Consider the following 15,394-nt stretch of genomic DNA (forward strand, 5'->3'; position numbering starts at 1 on the left):
ATCCAGGGGTTGGAGGCTCATCCCAGTCCAGGGGGTTGGATGGAGCTGGGGCCTTTTCCGAGGCTGCACGGGAAGTGTGCCTGGACCCCTGGGGTAAGGTGTGCTGGAAGGCTAGAGCCCTGGGCAAGCCTACCCCTTCTGCTGACCCTCAGTTCTGAAGGAGCCAGGCCCGGAAGTGCGGGGGTGTAGGGAGAAAAGGCCAGCAGCCTAGCCTCAGTGCCCCCCATGCTCTGGTAGGCATACCTTGAGGGAAAGGATGAAGCTGAGCCCAGGTGACCTTGACTGGGAAACCCCTGATCATGAAAGGGGGGTTTCAATCCCAGCTATGGTGGGATGGCTCTGCTTCCTGGTCCATGGGGTGTTGGGGGAGGGGAAGCCAAGGATCCAGAAAGGAGCTCTGGCCTGCAGGGGTGGGGGTGGGTACCGGAGGGCTGGGGTGCTGTTAATAATTTCATCTCCATGTTCCCCCGCAGCCCCTGCTCCTGCCTCCCTTCCATCCAGGCAGTTCTTAGCTCAGAGGAGCTAACCTCCCTTCTCTGAGCAGGCTGTTCACCCCCACCCCCCAAGCCTGGGAGGTCTGGATCAGGCTGGACGATTCGACCACCTAGCCCCCTGCCCTACCCCCAGGTGCCTCCGGACCCCCTTGTCTGGCCGCCCCTTCTCTGCACCCCTTGCCAGCCCCAGCTCCTCGGTTCTTTGTTCGAACGTCTCTCCTCCGTCCCTCCCTCTCTCCTCCCTCTCTCCTCCTCCCTCCCGCCTGCCTCCCTCCCTTGCTCCCTCCCGCCAGGCTTCTTTCCTTCTTTCTCTGCTCTCTTCCTGGTGGGCTCCCAGGTGGCGGTGGCTGTTCCTTCTCTGTCCACCCACCTGGCTCGCCTGACTGGGGGCTTCTCTGGGGCTGGGGCTAAGTGGAATGCATCTAGGGGCTGGCAGAGGGGAAGCGACTGTGGAAATGTCCTTCCCTTCCCTCTCTCTGTCCCTCTCTTCCTCTTCTTCCCTCTCTCTTCTCTCCTCTTTTCCATCCCCCTTGCTTTCCAAAGAGGGGTCCTGGACTTGGGTCTGAGGCCCCAGCAAACTTGAACATCCCCCATTCACTCCTTTAAAGGGCCAGAGCATTATGGGAGGTCCCTGTAGGGACCCAGTGGGGCAAAACCTTCCATCTTCCTGGCTACCTTGGGGGCACTCTAAAGCTGTCCTTAGTGACCCTGACCTTGTTACCATGAAAATGGATGCAGGGGAAATGAGGTCATGGGGTGGGTGTAAGTCATCCTGAGCCCCCTGATACATAGGATCAAAGGTCTCTGAGGGACCCAGACTGCAGTTGCCCCCCCCAAGCCAGGACAGTGTTCCCCAGCTTCCTTGAGCCCCACCCCACTAGCAGGTCAAGTTCTTGAGCAAACACATGCTTGTGTGGACGTGTGTGGGCACGCAAGTGTGGACGTGTGTATATCCACAACTGTGAGTGGGGGCCTCCCAGGTACACCCCGGGGGCGATGGTGGTTGCACAGCCCTTCTCCCTAGCTGCCCCCTCTCACCAGAGCCTGCGATTCAGTCAGCACCAGCTTGGTGCTCCAACAGCCTGGGGGAGGGGCTGGTTCTGGTTCTCCGCTCCCTCCACCAGCCTCCCCAGGAGGGAGCATCTGGAATGGGGGATCTTGAAGTTAACGTGAGGGGGGATTCCCACAGAGGGCACCACCTGGGGAATGGGCCAGGAGGCCTGAAGCCGCACTTCCTGTCCGAAGAGCCACCAGTGGTTTGCCCGGGGCAGGAAAGGCTAGGGTTCCGGGGGACAGGACAGACGTGGGTTCTGGGTCTGTTGAGTGGGGCCTGACAGATGCGGAGCCGGGGCCTTGCCTCAGCATATGTCAGCCAGTGCGGGGGATCAGCAGGCCGACAGACCTCTCACCCCAACTCCAGGGTCCTAGAAACGGGCCTAGGGTCCTGCTTCCCATGGGAAAGGGGAGTAGGGCAGATCTGGAGGACGGGGCCCACACCGTCATTCTCCGTGCCCCCACCCCCAGTGTATGGGGGGGCCGGGAGCTGGCGCTGGTGTTTGCCGGGAGGGAGCAATATGTTCCGACAACTGGTGCTAGGCTGCGTTTACCCAACGCCAGCCTGCCTGGGGAGACAATATTTGAAAAACATAGTCTCAAAACTTGGACCTGCTGGGGGTTCTGCTGGGGACACTGAGGTTGGCTCACACCCTGCCCCAGGCCTGCTGGCTATCCTAGCTCCCCTTTCTGTGCCCTCTAGAGGCGGAGCTGGAACTTTACCTGGCAGGAAGTCCTTCCCTACATCTGACCTGGATCCCTCCTGCTGTGATTTCAGTAAAAGTAGACCCTGCTATTCTTTGCCTCTCCTTTTCTGGCTGCTGTCTCTTCCATTTTAGGCTGTCTATGTGTGTCTCACTTAGCCTCCTCTCTCTCCCATGCCCCCTACCCCAAGAACCAGGTCGAGGTTCCCTTGTATCGGGAGGAGAGGTTTGGCTGGGGCAGGCAGGACTGGCTCCGTCTCTTCCCCCATTTCTGGAGGTGGGCGAGGGAAGGAGCAGTCCGTTTGATTGGGGGTGGGCACAAGGGAGAGAGCCTGCTGGGGACTGGAGGGAGCTGTAGGATGACCTGTTTGAGTAGGACCCTGTGAATGGAATTCAAGATGCTGGAGAGTGGGGCATTGTTTGAATCTCCAGTGGCCCCTATTAGCTCTGGTGACCCCATGCTGCACCTGGTTGCTCGGTCTTCAGGCCCATTGGCTACGCCTTCCCAGACAAAGGCAGGGACCAGAGAGTATATAAGGTTTGCACACTGGGGCATTCATGGCCCCAAGCTGAGGATGTGGGCAAGGAGAGTTGGTAGGGCAGGACTCCCCCATCTGCCTCACATATTCTGATACTGATTCCTCCTTCCCAGGTGTCCAGACAGCCCAGCCAGCTTCCTGGGCCCTAGGCCCCTCCCACAATGCCTGTCGCTGGTCTCCTCCTCTGGGCTTCCCTACTGACTTGGGCCTGGCCAGCCACCCCCACCCAGGACCACCTCCCGGCCACGCCCCGGGTCCGGCTCTCATTCAAAGGTAAGAGACTGCCTTGCTGGCCTCCAGCATCATCTTCTGTCCACAGCACTTGGCCCGCTGCAGAGGCGACAGGAAGAGGCAGGGCGGAAAGAGACACTTTGTGCAGCCACACGGGTTGCCCTGGGTATGTGGGTGGGGAGAAGCGGGCTGGCGGTAACTTGCTGGGAAAGACTAGAGAATGGGCCACGTGGACATTTCCGGGAAGTCTCCTGAGTCTGGGCCCCTTCTCGAGGCAGAAAGTGGGGTCTCGGGTCTGCAAAGCACCTCCCTCTGTGTGAGAGGTAACTGGGGAGAGAGAGATGCCACTACTTCCAAACTTGTGTTTGTGGAAGCCCTTCCTCGCCGCTGTTCTGCATCTGGTCCTGCCCTGGGTGGGCCCTGAGGCGGAGGGTCAGGCGGTCAGGCCCAAACTGAGGCTGCAGGAAGCCGGAGGAGCAGGGAGCTGCTCTGCTGAGGGGTAGGTGTCCAGGTGGGAGGGGGTCCCAGGAAGCAGGGAGGGTGCTGTGGGCTGTGACCGGAGCGTGGGCCACCTGGCGAGTTCAGGCACAGCGCGTGCTATGTGACACGTCTGAGCTCCTGAGCTCCCCAATGAGCACTTTGCTCTGGGAGTCACTGGAAGGCTTTAGTGACGGGTTGGGGTCTGGAGAGTGAGAGACAGGTCCCCCAGCTCCATCACCTTTGTACCTCGCCCACTGGCAGGTGAATACACATGGCACACTCAGGGGTCCAGATGGCTCACTCACTAGCCACTTCCTCAAAGGTGTGTATGATCAGAAGGTTCTCCCCCCAGCCTGCCCCCTTGCCTGCGGAAGGGGGATGCTGGGACCTGGGGTCACTGCTGAGTTCTCTGGCCCAAGGTCACTTTGTCCAGCCGCCTGCCCTGGGTGGGGCCGACTCAGCCCTGGCTGGCCAGATTTCCGGGCACACATATTGGGGTGAAAGGCTGGGCTGACTTTTCCTTCCTCAGGTTTGGCTGAGGTCCAGCCTCCACCTCACCATGTTCCCATATCCCCTTGTCCCCATGTCCCCAGCAGAGCTCCTCCCTCTGTCCTCATCCCACCCTGTGAGTTGATGGGGGGAGTGGGGAGTGAATTTCGGACGATGTGCCCGGAAGGAGTCCAATGTGGGGCCTGAGGAATGGGCGGAAGTGTGATGGGTTTGGTTGTAAGAGCACCCCTCACCCCCAGGCCTCGGAAGGGGAGAAGTTTATTCTGCTGATAACTCCACCCTTCCCCAGTGGATTTCCTCAGAGCAGATTAATAAGTCTTGAAGGGGCCTGCCCCCCCACCCCCTTCCCAGCCCAGGGTGACAGCAGGGGGAGCAGAGCTTCCCCTCCCCCAACAGGGGAAGGGAATGGGGGCTTGTCTCCACGTCCCTGGGACCCTAGAACCCAGACATCCACTCTGGGTGTTATTTTTGCCATCACCCTGGAGACCCATGAGGGGAAGCAGGCAGGATAAGACATAGGGAGGTCCTCGGTATGCGCCTTTTAAACCTTCTCAGACCTCCAGAGACAAAGGGCCAACGACTTTCATTCCTGTTTTCCAGAGAGAGAAACTGAGGCTCAGGCAAGGGTAGGGCCAAGGTCAGGCGGGAGGCAGAGGCGAGGCCAGAAATAGAACCCTGGTGTCCTGGCCTCGCTGACGCCCACACCAGTCAGGTCGATTCCTTCTCAATTAGCTCTGAAGCCGACACCCGCAGTGACTAAAAGCCCAGCTTGCTGGCAGCCATCCTATGGTGCTGACCGCCGTGGCAGCCTGGGGTGGGGTGGGACCGTGGGATGCCGGGGGCCACCCTGTCCCAGGCCTCCGTGCCCTCGTACACACATGCTTCCCTGCTCTGCATGACCTTTCCCGTTCCCCGCTGATCCTGTGGCCTAGTTGTATGCTTACATGTCACTTAATTTAGCAGATGCTTGAGTCCCTACTTTGTGCCAGGCCCCGTGCTGAGTATCAGGGAGTCTGCAGCGACCAAGATGGGGTGCTCACAGTCAGACTGGCTGAAAAGATAATGGGCACCCAGTTGCTCAGTAGCACGTGGGAGCCCGGCACTGACGGTGCACCGGGCCCTGTGCATCCCCCCATGCTGGAGGGTCTCAGACTCGTCATGTACACAGAGTAAGGCTCAGTGAGGAGTAGGTCCTCACCAAGCATTTGTGGAGTGAGAATGGTACCAACATCCGTAGAAACTGGGATTTCACAGCCAGGCCAGGGACTGGGAAAGGGATGGGAGCTTCTTCTCCCGGGTACACGGGAGGGGCACAGAGATGGTTGTCCTTAGAAGCACTGGTAGTCACTCTTGCTCTTTGCCTCAGTTTCTCTGTCTGTGCTTTGCCTGGATATAGCAGCTTGCATACCAGGCCCCAGGACTCAGCCTAGGGCAGCTAAAGGAACAAAGGCAGGAACTGGTCCAGGCTTGGGCTTGCTGCCAGTGCGTCCGCCTGGGTACCCCAGCCAGGCCTAGAGCCGAAAAGGTGTAAGGGAGCAGGGGCCCAGAGTTCAGTTAGAGTCCAGGTCGGAGCGGGGGGAGGCGGGGTGGAGGGTGCTCCTAGGGCCCATCTCCTGAGCTTCCATGAGCAGCACAGCCAAAGCCAGGTAGAAGTGAGAGGTCACGTGGGGAGGATTTCCAGGAAAGGTGAGGTGTTCCCTGAGAGCTCATGCTTGGGACCAGAGAGCCTGGGCAGTAGGACCCTTTCCTCCACCCACCCTGGCCTGGAATTCCCTTAACCCCAGAGTCCCTGGCCAAGCCTGGGAGAAAAAGCTCTCCCTTCCCCCGTCCTGAGATGACCCAAGCCAGGGGGCACCACCTCCCTCTGCAGCGAGGTGGTGTGAGCTCCCTGCCAGGTCCTTTGTTCAGCTTGGGGAATGTTTACTTTATCCCAGGAAGCCACGTCCACAGTAAGCCGCTGCCTGCCGCCTGGGCTGGCTTCAGTAAGGACGTGGGGCCAAGAGGTGTTTAGTGGGGGAAAGAGGTCCTGTGATGACATGAGGTGGCTGGGCTACTGGGGAAACTGAGGCACGCAGTAGGGAGATGGGGTGGAAGAGCCGGGAAGGATGAAAGTAATAGAAATAACAGTAGGTACCCATGATGCTAACCACGTGGTGTTCTCTCCAAGGCCTGAGGGGTTCTCCCTGGGTTTCCTGTGAGGCTTCCCGTCACTCAGGAGCAGGATGAAGCTGGAGCCTGGCTCTGCCTGATGTCTGAGCCTGTCCCAGGACTGAGAGAGCAAAGGTTGGGGTGAGGGAAGCAGGCACAGCTCTCGACAGGGTTCCAGGATCCTACAGTGCTGGCCTTAGCCTTCCCAGCCTCATTTCCTAAGGAGAGGGCTGAGGTTGCCCTGGGTGGGCTTCTCGTGCCCTCTGCTTGTGGAAGCAGCAGCACCTGGGTTTGCTTGTTCCTATAAATCCAACCCTCCATCACCCCAGTCCTCCACTGATCAGAGTCCCCCAGGAAGCTCTCTCCTTTTGGAGAAGGAAAGCCAAGGCCCTGGAGAGGAAAGGGCTCCTGTGTCCAGAGTGGCCCTGAGATTTGGATCTTCTCTAACTCTAGGCGTAACTGGCTTGCTCTGTGTGGAAGAACACTCTGCAGGTAGAGGGCGAATAGGGGGGTAGGTGCTGGTCACTGCTTGCCCACCCGCCTCAGCCCAGCCTCCGCGCCTCTGGGGCTAATGGCCCAGGATAGTGCCACTACTTACGTCATCCACATGTGACATCAGAGAGCCAGAGTGGCCAGGCCTCCTTGTTAGGAAGTGACGACATTGGAGGTTAGGAGAGGTCATGGCCCGTTTACTTCACCCAAGGGGGATGAAGAGTGGGTGAATATGGGTTGAGGTGGAGGTGCCTTTAGCCTTGATGGAGCATTGCCCCACCCCCAGGCCTGACTGCATGGTGGGGGTGGGTGAGGACCCGCCCTTGCCCCCCCTCAGGGGCTCCCTGGCCAGCCATTTGGGGGGGAGGGCAGACACTGCGGCTAGGAGATTCAGAATAAGGAGGACGAGGAGGTAGGTGTGGGGAAGCCCAGAAGCCTGGAGGCCAGAGGGGGCACCAGGGAGCTCGGTCAAGGTGAGGTGTTTCTGATAGCTACAGTGGGATTTGGAGCTAGCAAACTGGGGAGGGCCAGTATTCCAGATGAGCCAGGAGGAGGAAGGTAGGAAGACCCAAAGCATGAACTTGAGCCCAGATTCCTGCATTTGGGATCTCAGTTTTCCAGGAAATGGGGACTGCCTTACTCCTGAGAAGGGACTTGGAAGTGGCCACTTCGGTGAGTTGGGAGGTTCTGGAGGCTGGCTGGCTGCCCCTCAGCCGGCCAGCAGTTGGCACTCGGAGAGAGTGGAGCAGGTCCTGTACTTGCCGAGAACCTGCCTGAGGCCCAGCCCCCGTCAGCCAGGTCAGGGCTGGGGGCCTTCAGCCGTGGTCCTTCCAGGTCCAGCCGAGCCTCAGATGGGCCTGCCGCTAGCTGGGCCTCAGCAGCATAGGCCTTGTCTCTGGTTCCCTGGCATGACGCCCGCCCCTCCCTCCCTGGCTCCAGCTTCCCTTGGCACTGAGCGAGGAGCTGGTGCATGCTCAAGGAGTAAATCATGTTCCTTGGCAGCCCCCGCTGCTTCGTAATCGTAAAGAATTTAAAGAGAAACCGCCAAGATAAAAATCTCATCCCAGCCCGTAAAGGTATCTTTCACCCCGTGGCTTGGGAGGCAGCGGCCTCGGAGTGGGCTCCTGGCTGTCTGCACCTGGGTGTGTGCGCCTCCAACCCTGTGACCCCTCCGGGAGCGGGCGGGGGCAGACGGTGTCTTCAGAGCTGTGGGTACTTGGCCCCTGATCCCTGGGAGACCTCCTGCTCCTCCCCCAGGACTTAAATTCGGGAGAATGCGCAGGTGGTGGTGGTGCTCTTTGAAAGGGCTGTCCCTGAAGGCAGACAAACCTCCATTCTGCCCTTGTGAGCTGTGTGACCTCGGGCGGGCGGCATAGCCTCTCTAGGACCTGGTCCTCCCCACCCCACCCCCGTGCCGTGTAAGGTGGGGACAGCAGTGGCCCAGTGGGAGCGACATCCTGAGGGCTCAGGCTGGCATCCCGGCCACGGTGTAGATCTTGAGCAGTGAACCTTTCTGTGTCCCTTCTGTAAAATGGGCATGACAATGGGGCTGAGCTCACTGTGCTACGGGAGGATCAACTCTTCGAGTGCAGTTCCAGCCCCGGGGAAGGAAGTTTCAGGAACTAGGAGCCACCCTGAGGGTGGCAGAGGGGCAAGGGCGGGTCCTGGGGGAGGCCCAAGGAGTCCTGCACTGCCTCAACCCCCCCCCCACATTTCTAACCTTTGGTGAAGGTGACGGTGTTTGGAAAGGACTGCAGGAGGTACCCTGAGCCCTGTGCCAGGAGTGGGGTCACGTGGAGATAGGGTGCCCCTACCGTGGGCATCCAGTCTGGCTTCCTGGAGGAGGCTGCATCTCAAACAGGGGAAGGGAGACCGTGGGAGGGAAGAGCGGGAACAGCGAGGCGCGTATGGCAAGACACCTGGGGAGAGGGCAGGATCCTGGATGGAGCCTTTGCACTTGCTCCCTGGGGTTTTTAAGCTCTTTGTTCCTCTTGACAGAGGCACCAAGTACATACTGTGAGGAAACTCCAGTGAGACAGACGCATTGGGGAGGGGATGCCTTGGAGGGAGCTCCCCCCGCCCAGATGAGCTGCCCACTCTGATGGGGGCCCGTGAGCAGCCGCAGCAACCCCTCCTTGAGCGCTGGCCCGGCCCCTGCGGCTTGTGCTAGGGGCGACCAGACGTGGGTTGCTCACTTGGGCATTTGCATCACTGGGCTGAGAACAAGGTTTCCCAGCCTGGCCTGGTGCTGTCCTGGGAGTCTGAGCCCTGTCTCAAGGGAGCCCTTGGAGTTTTGGAGAAGCAGAGAAGATTCCTGCTGCATTTTTCTTAGAAATAGCAAGAGGGCTTTTGCCAGAGGCCTGGATGCCAGAAGGCTCCAGTCTGAATCCAAAGCTCAGCTCACGTGGGTGCCTGAGCTTGGCAGGCCTGCAGCCACCAACCCCTGCCCCCCCAACATACCCCAGGCTGCTGAGCAGTCTCAGGGAGAGGGTGGAGGCCTCCTAGGCTCCAGACGCTGACCACTGGTCCTGGCCCAGCGAAGAATGGGCCTGGGTGGCGGCGGCTGTCTGTGAGGGAGGGGGCCTCAGCTAGGCCGACTCGTGGCCTTCTCGCTGGGGCTGCTGGAAAATAGGGCTGTCTGCTACCGCTCGGCTACCCCTCTGCCGGGCAGGGACAGCCCCAAAGCAACTGCCCCTCCAGGGGTCAGGGATCAGCTCCAGACCCCCCCGCCCCCACTCTTCTTCCTTCCTTCCTCCCCCTCATCCCCCCTTGCCTCCACCCCCTCCCATCCCCACCCTGACCCCTCCTTGGCTTCCTACCCGGACACGCTCTTTCCTCTGAGGTCCCTGCACCCAGCCAAGAGCCATGTTTCTTTCCACTTAGGGCTCGGTGCTGATGCTCTCATTTCCCTCCCCGGGCAGAGTCCCCTGCCTGTGTGCTTGCTGCTCAGCCAGCAGGGTGGGCCCCTGGGGGTGAGACCCTACAGCTGGAACTCGGGGCGGGGGGAGGCCTGTGGGCTCCTGCGGCACCCCAGGGGGCCTCTGTCCAGGGCTGCTGCCTGCACCAAGACACCCTCGTGTCCCAGCACCAGGCCTGTGTGGAGAACTCGCTGCCTTCCTAGACGGGTGACTGGCTGAGTCCTGCTTGACCTCCCGACTCTGTCTTACTGCATCAGCCAAGGCTGACCCTGAATACACATCTGTCTGTTCGATGCCTCAGTTTCCCCATCCGAATGTTGGGGAGGGGACTAAGACTGTCTGGGACATCCTGGGAATCTCTGGGTGGGTGATGTGAAGGGCTGCTGGGACCCCAGGAGTCCAAGGAGGGCAGCAGAGATGGGGGCCGGGTGCAGGGCGGGGGGAGGGTCTCGACACCCACCAGCCTGTCAGTCCTGTCCTGGCCTGTCCGTCTGGTTGATTTATCAGAGTAAATGAGCCATGCAGAGTTTGTTGTCTTTTGCAGTCACGGGGAGGAGGAGGTGGTGGGGGAAGGAGTGAGGGGTTTCCGGGCTGGGTCTGGAATGTGGGAGGCGGGGTGGGTCCCCGAGGCCTATGGAACTGGAAGCTGGATCCACTTTCCCCACCTGAGAAATGGATCAGTGCAACCCTGCCCTCAGGGCCAACTGTCTTCCCACCCCCTTTACCCTTCTTGGGGTACATTCCTTGCCTGGAATGTACCCCAAGCTGCTTGCCTGGCCCAGGCCACCACCTCCTGCCCCACGCCCAGGGGCTGCCCTGCCCCTCCAGGCCAGCTTTCCCCCTGCACTATGTCCTTGGGCAAGAGCTCTGAGCTTTGCCTGGCTGGTGAAGGCCCAAAAGTGTCCTCATAGGCAGCTGTGCGGGCCGTGAAGGATCCATGGAGGACCTCCCAGCCTCCTGAGTCACCGGGCCAGACCTAGAATGATCAGGCGCCAGGGAGCCCTGGGGAGTGAGCAGGGAACACTGGAGGCACTAGGTCGGAGAGCCCCCTACCCGCTGGGGCAGAATGCTTGAAAATCACTGGACATCCTTGTGCGAGAGAGGTGTAGAATCTCGGGTTTCTGGCTGGTATGTGTGCCAGGGAGACTCTGTTGCCCCTTCCCTCCTGGCTTCTCCTGGGTCAGGATGAGCTGTGCCCCCAGCCTGTCCTCTCCTGGGCGGAGCAGGCGGGCACTGGGGCGGAACGGGCGTGGGAACAGCATGGCTGGGCCTCAGGCCTTAGGCCTCAGCTCCTGGCCCCCAGTCCCCAGCCCGCAGCCCCCCACCCCCAACCCCCAAGCCCCAGCCTGCAGCCCCCAGCCCCCAGCCCCCAGGCCTCAGCCCCTAGCCCCCAGCCCCCAACCCCCAACCCCCAGCCTGCAGCCCCCCAGCCCCCAGCTCCTAGGCCTCAGCCCCCAGCCCCCAGCCCCCAACCCCCAGCCTGCAGCCCACAGCCCCCAGCCTCCAGGCCTCAGCCCCCAACCCCCAGCCTGCAGCCTGCAGCCCCCAGGCCTCAGCCCCCAGCTCCTAGGCCTCAGCCCCCAGCCCCTAGGCCTCAGCCCCAGCCCGAAGCCCCCAGCCCCCAGCCCGCAAAATGGGAGGGAAGGCTGCAGCGGAGCTTTAGCCCAGCTGGGTGGCTCCAGCTCTGCTCTGGCTTGGTGTTTACTGAACAGCTGGGATGTTTACAGTAGCCCTTAAGAAGGGGCCCCTAGTTCCAGAGGATTTCCCAACTTGAGGGTCCCACTGGGGCTCTTCAGACTTCACCACTTTCCCACACCGCTGGGATAGCACGTCAGGGATGGAGGGACTGCACCCATCCCTGCCCTCCTCACCCCGCGCTGGGCCGTGTCACAGCACCTGCCCCTGCACCCTCCCCCTGGCCTTGTGTCCCTCGCCCCTGGAGGAGCTGACATTCCCAGGAAGTGGCTGCTCTAGATGGTGGAATACGGTAACTGGGTCCCCAGTTCAGACTTTTAAATTAAATTCAATCAGAGCGGTTATTGAATATAAACACGCCGAGTCATTTACATGTTAATTATGTTGAATGGACTACGAGGCCATAATTAGTTGCTAATTGGGTGAGAGCGGCTGTAATTGGTTTTGTTGGCACCGACCTGGCTCACCTGCCTGGGGGGGAGGAGGGCGAATGTGGATGGCTCCTGGGGATCTTCTGGGTCTCCAATCCGGAAAGCCTGGCCCGGGAATGGGATTGGAGGGGACAGATATTGAGGGGCTTGGGGCCAGAGGAACTGGAGCCTACCCCCCTAGGGAGGAGACAGCTTAAGCCTCAGGCAAAACTCTGGGTCTGGTTTCTAGGGATTCCCATCCAGAACATTTCTGGGATAGAAAAGGGACTGAGAAAGCAAAGCCTCTGATCAGCAGTGACAGCCTCCCCTGCCTGGGTCCATGTGGGACCTGGCCCTGAACAAATGGGAAATGCCCAAGGGAGTCCATGGGAGCACAAGACAGATGTCACCCTGGTATATCCCTGCAGATGCTGGGGCCGGGGGCTGGCCTGGCCAGTGCTGGGGTCTCAGCACTGGGGTGTGAATCAGGTGGGTGTGCTGAGCAGAATTGGGGGAAAGGTGCCCGCAGAGGCTTCAGGGGCTGCCCTGCCCCCAGCTCAGCCTGGCTGGGGCTCCCAGGGTTGTAAGGCTGTGGCCAGGGGCTGAGGCCTTCCGGCTGGCCGCTCATTAAAAGAGGATTAGGCCAGGAGCCAGGGGGACAGCCCAGCCCCCAGGCCTTCCTCTGGGGCCCCTCACAGCTTTCGGGGAGTGATAAGGGCCTGGAGCCCCCCCCCGGAGTCCCTGGGGGCGTCCAGTGAGGACTGTCTAGGCCCTGTCACTCCTGTTGCAGCCACTGCTGCCCCCTCCTTGTCCACCTCAGTTCCGCCCCCGCCCCTGGAAGGGCAGGAGGAGAGAGCACTGACAGAGACCCTGGCCAGCAACCCCACCTCTCACCCCCAGCCTCATTTCTCTTCAGCTCAGGGATTAGGGCTGCACTAGCCTACATGAGGTCAGAGGTCAGGGCTGGGCTGTAGGGACGCGTCTATCACTCCCCAGTACCCAAGCACAGCCAGGGGAGGTGACTGTCAGTCAGGACCTGCTGCTTTGTGGGCTGTAACCAAGGGGGCGGGGTGCCCACCTCGGCTCCGAGACCCCCCTTTTGACAGCAGCCCCTGCTTCACTGGCCACAGAGCCGGTGTCCTAGAGACGGGCAGCAGGGGTCGGCAGCAGGGGTCAGGGCCGCCCACTTGGGGTCTGGGGTGAGGGCTGCGGACACACCTCCTCGGTGCTGTCCACACCCACTACCTCCTTAAAGTAAGGCCCCGGCTGCTTCCCCGAGGGGAGGACACAGAGACCCCCAAGACCAAACCCCTGGGCACTGAGAATGTTCCTGCCTCTGGACCTTTGCCAGGCCATTCTGGGCCACGACCCTGAGCGTCTAATGGCCACGGGGAAGTTCTAGAGGCTGGGAACGGCGGCGGAAATGAGGTGTCTGATGCCAGAAAAGGCTCTTCCTTCCCGATGACGGGAAAAGCCTTCCCGGATGTCACCCCACCCAACGTGTGCCCAGCCTGGGTGAGGGTATGGGGGTGGGGAGCCCTTCCCAGGAGGCATTACCACGCACACCATCCTCTCTCCCCAAGGTCAAAGCTTATCCAGACTTGAGTTCTGATATCCACAGAACCTTTGATTGTGCCCCAGCCCCCGCCCCCTCAGTACTGCCATGGGGATGGGGGAGGGGCGACACTGCCAATGTCAGAGCTGGGCCTGGGACACGTGGAGCGGTGGAGCGGAGGAGAGGAGGAGAGGATGGGTCTGAGGACATGGCCAGGCCAGGCCCATGTCAAATCCCCCCACTCACGGATGCCCCCTTGGCCCAAGTCTCTGCTGCTTAGCGGGGCTGAGGGCCAGGAGCATCTAGCCCTGCGGACCCTGCAGGTGTCAGAGCAGGAAACCCAGGACTACTCGACCGCTTCCTGCCCTGACCCAGGCTTCTTGGAGGAATGAAGGCCTCTGGCTCCTTTGCCCTATGGCAGAGTGAGGTGGGGGGCAGGCAGGATACCAGTTTCACTCCTCACCCTGTGACTTGAGGTGAGCACCACTCTCCCCTGGATCTTAGTCTTCCTGTCTGGAGTTGGGGTACAGGGCTGTCATGGGGCCCCTTGTTTTAATTCTTTCCTACAATCTGACATGAGTGAGAGGAGCCCTCCAGCCATGGGTTGCTAAGTCCAGAGCCCTACACACCCAGTTCACTCTGGGACCCTGGAAAAGCCATCCTTCTCCACCTGTTTCCCTTTCTGTAAACTGGGTTTGGATGGATGATTCAGGATTTAGTTCTGCTCCTGTGAGTTGGGGATGGGGTAGAGACAAGTTGGAGTTAGGGGAGGGTTGGGCTGAGTCAACAGGAAGCCCCTTCCTGCCCCATTACCCTCTCTGCTCTGTAGCCCAGCACTAGGAAGTGGTATAGGGAGAATGGGACTGAGGATGGATGTCCTCCAAGAGATGGTGACATCTGAGAGCCAGCTTGCATGGGGAAAGAACTTGGAACCCCATCCATTCTCCTCTCCCCACCAAGGCAGAGACAGCCCATGCAGGAGGATAGGGGGATGTCCCAAGGAGTACTCTGCTGAGTTCAGAGCAGGACCCTCACCTTCGAGGATCACATTGGATGTTGGTACTAGGAGGGCTCAAGAGATGGTCTAGATAGGAAAATAGACTAGATAGGTCTAGAGTGCCCTGATTGGGGTCATGAAGCCCGCGCCAGAGCCAGAGACTCCTGACCCTTGGTCCCACCCCTTTCCTACCCCACATGGCCTCATGGGGACTCCCCCTCAAAGTTTCCACAGTGACAAAAGCATCATGTCCTGTGACAACAGAGCCATTGACGCCATATCCTATAGCCACTGGGAGGGGTCCCGAGGGTCCTGAGTCATGTGCCCTGTCAATGGACGGGGGGTCACCTTCAGGCCCTCGCCCTCCCAGTGGGCAGTCTCCACCTCCAGGACTGGCTTTGCCTGGGCCTGCCTCTCCTTCAGCCCCAAAGGCCACCAACCTGGGTGGGAATCCTGCCCCCATGCTCTTGGGCCCGTTCCTTCCCTTCTCTGTGCCTTGATGTCCTCATCTGTAAATTGAATGTTGTGAGCTTAAGCTTTTCCACATAATAGGTGCTTGATGAGTAAGTGGGAGGCTCCCTCCATGCCCACTTCCACCCAGGGGGTAGGGAGCAGGGAGTGCAGGTTTAGGAGGTAGGATGTCTGATCAAGGCTAGTCTCCTTGCTCCCCATGTGGTTCTGCTGAATGAGTCTCTCCCCTGCCTTTCCCACAAAGGGGGATGGAGCCTGGAGTGCTGGGGCTCTGAACTCCAGGGGGACTTGGACTTGGGGCTTGGGCACTGATTCTTGCAGAGGGGGAGGGGCCAGATTACAGAGGCCCAAGACTGGGCAGGGATGGGTGGTAGGGATTATGACTGTTTGTGTCCCCGGGGCTAGATGTTTGGAGCTTTCCTCGACCCCAGGTGCCTGTGTTCGAAGGTACCCACTTGAGCCTCTGCCGCCCTCCCCTCCATTGCCCCCCAAATGCCTCCTAACCCAGTAGGACGGGTAAGGGTACAACCCAAGGCCATGCCCCCAGCCAAGGTATAAATAACCCCTGGCGGGTTGTCCCAGCCTGGGGGGGCTCCGCTGGCAGCCCCACTTCCTCTCTGGCTGCTTCCTGGCCCTGGGGGTGGGGGACTGTTTACTTTCCTGTTGTCACTATGGCTGGGTGGCCGGGCGGGGGACT

At 60.4% G+C, this 15,394-nt stretch overlaps 1 protein-coding gene across 2 annotated transcripts in view; it reads left to right on the forward strand.

Moving 5' to 3' along the window:
- The window catches only part of SEMA3F (semaphorin 3F), a 28,183-nt gene that overhangs the window by 1,071 nt on the left and 11,718 nt on the right, over positions 1-15,394 (forward strand). Inside the window, exon 2 of one of the 2 annotated variants that reach the window (XM_032412182.1) lies at positions 2,904-3,063. In XM_032412182.1, the coding sequence (XP_032268073.1) occupies positions 2,952-3,063 (112 nt within the window). In that variant the 5' untranslated portion in view covers positions 2,904-2,951. Of the gene's footprint in view, positions 1-2,903; positions 3,064-15,394 lie in introns of those variants that run through there. The other variant, XM_032412183.1, reaches the window with a different exon arrangement.

The sequence above is a fragment of the Phoca vitulina genome, unplaced genomic scaffold, assembly GCF_004348235.1.
Source record: "Phoca vitulina isolate PV1807 unplaced genomic scaffold, GSC_HSeal_1.0 scaffold13, whole genome shotgun sequence".
In the NCBI taxonomy this organism is placed as follows: domain Eukaryota; kingdom Metazoa; phylum Chordata; class Mammalia; order Carnivora; family Phocidae; genus Phoca; species Phoca vitulina.